A 10,806-nucleotide genomic window follows, 5' to 3' on the forward strand; every position below is an offset into this window, starting at 1 on the left:
CATTTGGTGCATATATGTTGATGATTGTTATTTCTTCTTGTTGTATTGTCCCCTTAATCATAATGTAGTGGCCTTCTGTATCTCTTTTAACCTTTTTTAGTTTGAAGTCTGTTTGATCTGATATAAGTATAGCAGTTCCTGCCTTCTTTTTGGGTCCATTTGTTTGTAGGATTGTTTTCCATCCTTTTATTTTCAGTCTGTTTTTATCTTTTATATTTAGTTGTGTTTCCTGCAGACATTAGAATGATGGGTTCTGTTTTTTTAATCCATCCTGCAACTCTGTCTTTTTACTGATGAGTTTAAGCCATTTACATTTAGAGATAATATTGATATACTGGCACTTACATTCACATTATGGTCCTTCTGTATTTTTATTCCTTGTTTTGAACTGTTCTTGTTCATTCTTCTGTTGGATTTGGTTTGAAGGCTTCTTGTAGTAGTTTTTGGAGTGGGGGTTTAGTCCTGATGATATTGTGGAGTTTCTGTTTGTCTGAGAATGTCCTTATTTTTTCTTCGTAGAGGAAGGAGAGCTTTGCTGGGTAGAGTATTCTTGGTTGGCATTTAATGCTTTAGAGTTTGTTGAGTATGTCCCTCCACTCTCTTCTTGCCCGTAGGGTTTCTTCGAAGTCTGATGTCATCCAGATCGGTTTCCCTTTCTATGTTATTTGTTTCTTCCCTCTTGTCATTCTCATTATCTTTGCCTTGTCTTGTAATCTTGGAAGTTTTATTATAATATGTCTTGCTGTTTTTCTCCTCTCATCATGGTAGTTTGGGGTCTTCTTGCTTCTTGGATGTCTGCTTTCATCTCCTTCATATTAGGGAAGTTCTCTTCTATTGTCTACTTTCATCTCCTTCATATTAGGGAAGTTCTCTTCTATTATCTCTGTGAATATTTTCTCTATTCCTTGGTCTTTCTCTTTGCCTTTTGGAATACCTATAACTCTGATGTTTCCTTTCCTAATGGTGTCAGATAGCTCTTGAAGTGTTTCTTTATTCTTTTTCCTTTTTATTTCTCTTTCTTTTTCTTTTTTAATTCTCTTTGTTTCTGTGTCTTCGAGGGTACTGATTCATTCTTCCATTTCGTGTATTCTATTTTCATTACTTTTCCCAGCATTCTTTATCTCTTCTAGAGGCCTTTTCATCACCTGCATTTCTTCTGTTTCCTTTTTTAATGTCTCATTTTTTTTCTTCAGTTCGCTGATTGCTTGTCTCATATTTTTTTCATTTCTTTCATTCATTTCCTTGTTTGCATTCTTCAACCCCTTGATGGCTTGCCTCATTTTATTTTGTTTGTTTTACCACCAAAGAAATAGAAGAACTGCTCAACCTACCAGATAAAGAATTTCTGAATTCTTTAGGTTGGTTGAGCAGTTCTTCTATTTCTTTGGTGGTAAATATATATTTTTTAAAGTTGACTGCCTCATCCTTCACTGATGCTCTATTACTATTAATGAGTTAACACTTTATCCATTTTATTGCTTTGGCTCTGGGAATAACATTGAAACCTTTAGATCAAAGGAGTTGGTTTGCTGACACTTCAGACCTTGCATTTGGAGATTTGTATGTGAGACTGGTCTGTCTGGTTGTGCTGTGGGATTCTTTCTTAGCCACTCTGGGTGTCTGTCAGTGACTATTGTAGCCACGTCCCACTGTGTTTTTCTCCCCAGCTTTTAATCTTACCAGGAATATTGGGGCCATAGTGATTTATATAGGGTTCATTCTTTCATTTGTGCTTCTGCCTACTTCTGCAGGACTTAGGGTGACACTGTAGTCCTTTTAGCCCCTGTCAGAATTTGGCCTCCAGAGCTACATATGCCCAGAGTTCATCCTCACAGCAGATTGCTGTTCAGTTCAAGTGGTAGTGTTGCCTCAGGTATCCAGGTCAGGGTCTTACTAATTGAGGTTGGGCCCTTATGGTGGCTTTGGTGATAAGCTCTGAAAAGGTGGTGGCATTTGTTGCTTGGGCTTGAATCTCAACTCTGTTACCTATTTTCGGTATGATCTTGGGCCCACCACATATTTGCCTTTGCCTGAGTGTTAGTAAACTGGGATGGTTGTCTTCCCCCTCTCTGTTCTACAAGATGAAATGTATGCGTCTCTGAGGGTCACCAGCCCAGTGCTGCCACTCATGAGTACTTATACTCCCTGTTTGGAAGCCCAGGGCCCAGGAACTTCTGGCAAATAGAATGTGACTTTGATGAGCCTTTGTATCTCCTCTGTCTAGGCTGCTGTTCCTCCAGTTACTGGTAACTCACATGCTTTCATAATCACCACCCATCAGGCACCTTCAGGATCTGAAACAGCTTTTTCGACCACAGAGGCTACCGAGGTAATCAGATACGAGGTGTCTCCATTTTGGGGGTGTCTTAATAACAGAGTAGCTTCCTGATGAATGACAGGCAGGAGAAATGAGAGATTTAACACTTGCATTTCATTGATGCATGGCATCCTTAACTGTTGTGATTCTGGAAACTTACATACACTAGCTTTATTGGGACTTTGCTATCTGAGTGGACTTAAAGAGTATTGCTATGTCAGATACAATCATATATCCTAGCTGCTAACATTAAGAGAGATGAAGATCTCTAGGCAGGATTATGTTAAGTTTCTCACTGTGTAGGTACTGAGGGAATCCATATGAGAAAATTCCATATAAATGGGGACTTGGTAATCTTATCCTGTTACTATCTTCACTGACTTGGAGTGTTATAGTCCCTTTTGACTAAACTGTTGAAAGAGTTTGATAGTATTATATCTGTCCTTGCAATTCTAAGAGTTTCTGCTAAGTTTCCTTGAGGTAGAAATAGATGAATTTAGTCACTTTTAAGTTTTTTTTTTTTAATTTTTTTGGTTATTATTATACAGAATGTGTATATTCGTTATAGAATATAAGAAAATATAGATAAGAATTAGTTTTTATGGTGATGATTTCTAATTGAAATTCCTCATTTTAAGAAAAGTAAATATTTGTTAGTAAGCAAGCTAACCTGCTTCAGCTGCATAATCTCAATGGGGCTGGCATTTGGTATCTTTTCAAATCTATGCATTTAGAATCTTTTATATCAAGAACCTTGCTTATTTCTGTAGATAAAGATCACTTAGATTAGGTTTGATTTCAATAGACTCAGAAATCAATTAGTAAGACTTTAGAGAAAAAATGACATTGCCTAAGCAACTAACCCATGGTTTTTCTTAAGCCTGATTCTGTTGTATACTTTGAAATAATACAGGCTCTTAACTGAAAAATTCTTTGCAGGATTTGAAAAGGACTGGGTTCTCCAAAGTTCAGCCCCTCATCTGCTGGCCCTGGCCCGATGATGTAAGACTCACTCAGCAAGCTGTGCAGAGCAGGGACTGGGGCACCCTCCCAGCTGAGATCTGAAACTAAGCAGAAGTGATTCTTCTGCATCCCTGTGTCCAGATGTCGCCCTGGACAACTTGCTGACTCTGCTGGTCGGGTCAGTGTGCGTTGACTACTTGTTACAGGGCAGCTGATGGGCTGATGCTGCCTCTCTCCTCCCCAGGCAGCAGTTCCCCCCAGCACACAGCCATCTCCACTGGCTTCCCCAAACCCTCCCGTGACAGCGGGCTGTGAGCGGGGCTTCCAGTCACCTGCAGCAAGTGGTAGTTCAGTGACCACTGACACAGCATCCTTCCAAGCCATGCAAACAGTGAGTATGAGATGGCAATAGTGACAAGTCTCATTGTTCTGGTAAAGAGTTCTCGTTGTACTCACATCTGTGCCTGGGCACTGTGAAAGGCACAGCCTTTTGCAGTATTTTTCTTTGGACTGGTTAAATTTATACTCGTTCAATGAAAGTAGTGTTGATGGTGGAACATGTTAAATTCACAGCCTTGAAATTTTGGTGGGTGTTTTATGAGAGCACATTTCTCTCTGAAAATTGGTAGCACACAAAACTGAGGACCATTGTTAAGAAATATGTGGATGAGGAACAGTTTTCTGGGAACAACTTAATACTCACCATCACTCACACCACACTAGTGATTTCCTTAGTGCTAGTGATCTGAAATTCAGACACATCCTTGGGTGTTTTGTCAAACTCATGTTTGATTTCCATGATCTTATGCATGTTTTCAGAGAATTGTTCAGATTTTTAAAAAAGTGTTGTTTGTGTATGCATACAGAACTGGGGTGCAAGCCAGTGGTGAGGGGCAGGGAGAGGATTCACTAGAAACAGAGTAGGGAGCAGAACAGGTGGATTGATGAAATACACTGCTGAGGGGAACAGTGGGTGAGACAGGAGAGGTCTGCTGTGCCATGTGGGTCACTTCCTTGGCTGGAGATCAAACTCATGCAGACGTGGCTATGGCTAGCTTCATAGTGCTGTGCTTCAACCCGTTGCACCACCAAGGAGGGCCCTTAAATTTTTTTAAGTAATAGTTATCTTAGCAAATGTGAAGTGGTATCTTGTTGTGGTTTTAGACTTACACTTCCTCATTGACTAGTTATGTTAAGTGTCTCTTTATGTGCTTAGTGGCCTTTTATCTTCATAGGAGGCATCTATTCAAATCATCTGCCCATCAAGTCATAGTTTTTGAATGTTTGTGTTTTATTGGATGTCACCCTTTGTCATTTTCTGTGAAACTTCATAAATGGCTTAGAATACTCTCATCTTCTCAGGTATTTAATGTGAATGCACCACTGCCAACTTCACGAAAAGAACAGGAGATGAAAGCATCCCCATATCCCGCGGACAGCAATCAGAGTTTCACCACAGCGAGCACACAGACACCACCCCAGGGCCAGCTGCCTGCCATGCATCTGGAGCCGCCTGCCCTTTCTCAGGAGTTGGGTGAGACTTGTGTCCCACACACTCTTAAGACATGGTGTCACTGAATGGGAAGTGAATTGTAGTGCCCTTCAGAGGCTCACCTGATTAGTCAGCACTGTCCCTCACATGCACAAGTGCTGAGGAACACTTAATGTTTGTCTGTTAATTTTAGCACTAATGAGGTAGAATTGAGCCAGTTGTGTGAATCTTGAATTATGCTTGTAGCTTCAAATCTGATTGCTGTTAATGGCCATTCACAGTGAGAGGCAGACTCGGCCCTGGCTCGCTGCCTTAGAAAGGTGTTAGAGATATTCTGTGACCCTCACTATGGACAGTGAGGACTGTAGACTCATTGTCTTCTCTCTTTTTTATAGTGAAACGTTGATTAAAGTGAAGGTTTAATTTAGAAGGAGTCTATTATGAAAACAAAGGCAATTTTGTGTTCTAAATCTCAAGCCTGAGCAAACAAATTGAGCAGTCTGAGGCCATAGGTGATCAAAGAATGAAAAGACATAGCTCCCTGAACCTTGCTGATCTTGGCCTGTCTTAGCTGTGTCATGCCAGTACAGGGCAGGTGATAGACAGAAAGCATATTTTTGCCATATGCTTTCCTAACTAGAATATTAATTAAAATGCATTTTCTTTCCTCCTTGACCTGGAATGTGTGTGTGTGTGTGTGTGTTTTTAATTGTAGTAAAATATACATAATAAGATTGAGCATTTTTGGTGTGTGGTTTTCTGGATTAAGTACATACTGATTTTGTTCAGCCAGCACCATCATTTCTAGGACTTCATCTTCCCCAACGGGGAGTCTTTTCCTGTTTGGCACTGATTCCCCTAGCCCCAGACCCCACAATTGTACTCTGTCTCTGTGAATTGGACACCTGCACACTTGGCACACAGGAGTAGGACTGCACAGTGTCTGCCTCCTGTAACCACCTGTCTCTGTGTGATGTGCAGCAGGTGTCTGATTGGTAACATGGAAGGCTAAGGATCTCTTATTTTACAATGTTATATGCATGGAGAGGCTATATATATGTACATATATATGGTCCTGGTGTTTTGTTTCATTTTTTTAAGAGAAATTTGTATTGAAGGTTTTGATACAGTGATTTATAAGAATAAAGACATTGAAATCTTTATGACCATTTCACTCTTGGACTTGACTTGCTTCCCTAAGCAGCAGGTTACACTGAAGGAGCTATTCAAGTAAGCGGCGGCCTCGCCTTCTACCCCACGCAACCTACTGTGTTTCCCAGGCCCTCACAGCCCTATGTTAGTAGTCGAGGGCTTGCTAGAGGCTGTCCTCGTGGAGGACGGCTGCTGCTGACCAACTCCTACCGGTCCCCTGGTGGTTATAAAGGTAGGCTCTGAATCACATTCGGTATTTACTTGAGTCAAACTTTAGTTTTACCTTGTTCTTTTGTGTGTGTGGTTTCCATTTAGTACACAACAGAGAAGCCCCTATTTCTGCAAAATACAGCATTTTCCACATACCTGTTCTCTGAAACAGTGAACTTTTTGTACAAAGCAGATGACCCTATGACTTATGGAATAGAACAGTTGAGAATCTTGTTTTTCTAGGGATGAGTTTTGGTTTTCATATTTGAATAACATTTCTCATTGACTAACTTCTCAGAAATATGTCATAATAGATGGTGTACTTTTTCCTTTTTTTTTCCTTTTTTTTTTTTTTTGCCTATCAGAGTGTATTCCACAGAAAAGAACACAAACTTTGACACTAAAATAGTGATGTTATCATACATCTTTGATGTGATTTCTGATATTCCAGTTGCTGCTTGTTATTTATTGGCAGGTGCTCTCTTGACAGATGTCTAAATGCTGTTGCACCTGCATTCCAACAGCAGAGCATTTCTGCACTTGGCTGACATGAAGCTACAACATTTTATGAATGTGTTTTATTGTGGAAGCAGTAATAGTACCACTTGCTTAAAGAACCATAAATCAAATGATAACATTGTAGAATCTGTGTAACTTTTGAAGTGGAATTGACCTAGACTAGACGTTTGGTATAATTTTGTAATTTCATGTTGTTTATTTGTTAGGCTTCGATGCTTATCGAGGACCTCCTTCAGTTTCCAATGGAAATTACAGCCAGCTACAGTCCCAAGCTAGAGAGTACCCTGGAACTCCTTATTCCCAAAGGGTAAGAAGAGCTATGTGGTAATGCAGTAGCCGTCGTTAAGCTGGTTGATTGAACTGCAGCAGTCCTGGTTTGTCTTATAGAAGGCACTCTTCCTTTTCAACTGCTTATAAGTGGTGTGGAGACTTGAGAGGAGGGTTGTGCACTAACCCCAGGGGGATAAGTGACAATCACCTATTACAATGCCTGGAACTCTTTGGTTCTGAAGGACTTGCATGTGGCTGTTAGAGTGAGCTCATTTACTCCTGCAAGAGAAACTGGGGCTGAGGAGCAAGTTAAATCACTAGTCAGGTGTGTCTTCAAGGAAATGGTTGAACAAAGGCCAGAGGCAGCTCTTCCCTCTAGGGTCTGCTGGTCTTCATTCCACCATACTGTATTCACTGAACTTGCTTAGGCAACAAGTACAACAGGTACCTTTTTAAAAAGTTGGAGAGGACGTATGACTCTGCACTGACCTTGCCAGCACCTTCAGTGTGGAAGGTGAGCCTTTGCACATGTGCAGCCCTGTGTGCATGTGGGTGTGGCATCATGATAAGCTTTGCTGAACTATAGGAAGTGCCTGCACTTGAGAGGTCACAGGTCTGTAGATGACACATCTGTGGAGGTGGTGTTGGAAAGGGGTGAAGAACAGACTCCTGAGTGACATGGCGTCATCCCTGATTACACCCTTCTCATTGTATGACCTTGGGCATGACAGACTTGCTGAACTTCAGCTTCTCATCTGTGAGATGCCTCATTTGTTAGTCACTCTTCCTACTCTGAGGTCTTGTGAGGATGCCCAAGATATTCTCAGGATCAAATGAGACAAATGCAGTTGCTCAGCCTTGTAGTAGTAGCAGCACATATCATGCTCATAAATGTTGGCTGTTACCACGCCATCCTCCGCTTCAGAATAGTCACATCAGTGATGGAGGAATCAGTCATACCAATCTTGTAGTGCCTCTTTAAGTTTATTCCCTAGGAGACGTAAGGCAGTATTAATAACTGCTGTCTAGAAGGGGACGAGAGGGTATGGAGATTTAACTACTCTTACTGTATAGTTTCTTGTCCTGTTTATATTTTCTAGTACACGTTAATTTACTTTCACTGCTAGTTCATGTTATGGACATGATACAGGCTGATTTTTACCATACTTGGGAATCAGCTTGATATAAATGCCTCCTAAACACTTTTTCTTAAGGATTACATTTCAGGCAGTATTGCATTGATGTGATGTAATTCTTACCAATTCCCCTGTCAAAACTGTTTTACTGTTGGCTTATATAGAGAGCAAGATTTAAGCAATCTGTTTCCTTGCTTGACTACTGAGATACTACTGAGATGAGTGAGAGAGGACCATGCCTGTGTTTCCAGTTTTCTCTCATTACTTAGCCTGGTATCTTGTACATAACTTGCTGTAAGCACTGTATTATTTTTGCAGATGTTTACAGTTGATCAGTTAACATTAAGCAAGTAATCCTGAGTTGTAATTACTGTCTTGCATTTTTGGTGCCATGATAAATATTTTTGTGTCCATTTTAGGATCATTTCCAGCAATGCTACAAGCGAGGAGGGACATCCAGTGGTCCTCGGGTAAATTCAAGAGGTATGGACAGTTACCTGAATAGTTCACCCAGAATGTCTATCTAAATGCTCTGTATCCTGTTATGTCAGAGCACATTGTCCTCCCATTTACCTGGGTGAGGTTTTGAGTCTGCAGTGCTGAAGGACAGAAGATGTGGACATTCAATGTTGATGTGACTGAAAGTGTGTGTGTGTATGTGAGAGAGAGAGAGAGAGAGAGAGAGAGAGCGTGAGTGTGAGCCTACTGCCAGCAGAGCATGATAAGACAATAGATCATATTCATTGTGTTGACTTCAGTTAGTTTGATGTGCTGTTTCAGATGATAGTTCTGTGATAACGACATTCTAGTTCAGTGCATTGCTAAATAGGAATAAGCGGTGATAAACACAAGTAGAAATAAAAGCAGGAAGTGTACAGTACTTGTTAAGATATGAAGGGACTATTAGCAGATTTAGTGTAACTGAGAAAAATCAAGCCTTCTGGGGACTGATTTGGTCACAGGAAAACAATGTCCTTTCCTGATGAGAACGTGACTACTGTGGTGATGCTTTGGCCTTGTGTGCAAAAGTTTTTATGGGCATTCACACCCCTGTTAACTTGGAGAAAACAAGCTTTGAGGGACCTGGGACCAAATAGAACCCTCAGAGTGGCTGGTGGCTAACAACTCAAAAAGTCAGTCTTTCATGCGATCTGTTTCCATGAGTACTTCCATGCTTGATACTTTTGAATAGACTTATCACGGAGAAACGAAGGAGACATGAGTGAGGGTTACAAGCGAAGGAGCAAGAGATAAAAAGAGCTCAAGTCTGGATTGGTGCTTTGTTGCCTACAACTAAGTTATACAATCCTCTTAAAAAAGTGAGGCTGCCAGACAAGATCATTGAGGTCCTTTCAGATTTAGCTTGGGGTTATTAAGGCCTGCTGCCAGAAAATTTTAGAAATGTATACTTAGTTCTACTTATATAGCCTCTTGTTTTGCAATTTACCATAAGATTTGTGTTTCTCTGTTTTAGTAGCCGACTAATGTTAAGTGTTGTGTTCAAGCTAACTGCTTCATTACAAAAAACTCACTGTTGCTAATAAAACGGCAGGGTGGAGTGACTCTTCCCAGATGAGCAGCCCTGAACGAGACACTTCTGAAATCTTCAACAGCGGTGACTCTGGACATGGAGACTCCCGCAGCATGACCCCTGTGGACATGCCGACTACAGGCCCTGCAGCCATTCTGCCAGTGCACGTGTACCCCCTGCCACAGCAGATGCGTGTGGCCTTCTCTGCAGCCAGAACCTCCAACCTGGCCCCAGGAACGCTGGACCAGCCCATCGTATTTGACTTGCTCCTGAACAACTTGGGAGAGACCTTTGACTTACAGCTTGGCAGGTTTCATTGCCCAGTGAACGGCACATACGTGTTCATTTTTCACATGCTGAAGCTGGCTGTGAACGTGCCACTGTATGTCAACCTCATGAAGAATGAAGAGGTCCTGGTGTCTGCCTATGCCAATGATGGTGCCCCGGACCATGAGACAGCCAGCAACCATGCAGTCCTTCAGCTCTTCCAAGGAGACCAGATTTGGCTGCGCCTGCACAGGGGTGCAATCTATGGAAGTAGCTGGAAGTACTCCACCTTTTCAGGCTACCTCCTTTATCAAGATTGAGAGCCAGAATAGCGTCGAGAGTAAAAGGATGGTGTTCTCGTTAGTGGGATTAAAGAAGACACAGGCTTTACCCTGAGCCGGTCAGTTGAGGAAAATGTTTTCATTTTTAGAGAAAGGAGGAGGTCCTTGTTTTCTTTTGTTGTTGTTGTTGTTGTTGTTGCCTCCCCAAGGTGAAAAATTGCAGGTTGAATGAAAATGAGCACTTACCTGGCACTTTATTGTGACGTAGCCTCACTAGTCAAGCTGTGAATGTACCTTGTTTGCACTTAGCCCTTAACTGTATCAGCTTACTAAACTGACTGCCTCAAGTTCAGGCGAGTTACCATGCCTTGTTGTGCCTCAATAAAAAGTTTCATGCATTTTCATTGTTCTTATCTGATTAACTACTTAATTGAGAGGGAAAATACCCAATCTTTACTCTTTACCACTGATAACTTTTCAGTGGGAGTTTATGTGTGGGTCCATGTTATCTAAAATAGGAAGCCTCTTATATGTACAATTTCCTTTTAGTGTTATTTCTCTGATGTCCATGTCATCAAACACAGGACCTCAGCTGGTTTTTGTTAGCTGATGATGCAATTGTGTAGCAGGGCATTTGGGTCTCAGAGCCCATGTGCGGGACCACACTG

General features: G+C 41.4%; 1 protein-coding gene across 2 annotated transcripts in view; it reads left to right on the forward strand.

Annotated features, from left to right (window-relative positions):
* CAPRIN2 (caprin family member 2) overlaps nt 1-10,530 on the forward strand; it is a 43,115-nt gene extending 32,585 nt beyond the window's left edge. For both annotated transcript variants that reach the window (XM_012734956.1, XM_012734958.1), the window contains 7 exons: nt 2,225-2,329; nt 3,525-3,671; nt 4,643-4,814; nt 5,977-6,156; nt 6,860-6,960; nt 8,479-8,542; nt 9,612-10,530. In XM_012734956.1, coding sequence (XP_012590410.1) covers nt 2,225-2,329; nt 3,525-3,671; nt 4,643-4,814; nt 5,977-6,156; nt 6,860-6,960; nt 8,479-8,542; nt 9,612-10,177 — 1,335 coding nt within the window. In that variant the 3' untranslated portion in view covers nt 10,178-10,530. The remainder of the gene's footprint in view (nt 1-2,224; nt 2,330-3,524; nt 3,672-4,642; nt 4,815-5,976; nt 6,157-6,859; nt 6,961-8,478; nt 8,543-9,611) is intronic.
* Nucleotides 10,531-10,806: the final 276 nt, after the last annotated feature.

Source organism: Condylura cristata, unplaced genomic scaffold (assembly GCF_000260355.1).
Source record: "Condylura cristata isolate star-nosed mole 26May11 unplaced genomic scaffold, ConCri1.0 scaffold00004, whole genome shotgun sequence".
In the NCBI taxonomy this organism is placed as follows: Eukaryota; Metazoa; Chordata; class Mammalia; order Eulipotyphla; family Talpidae; genus Condylura; species Condylura cristata.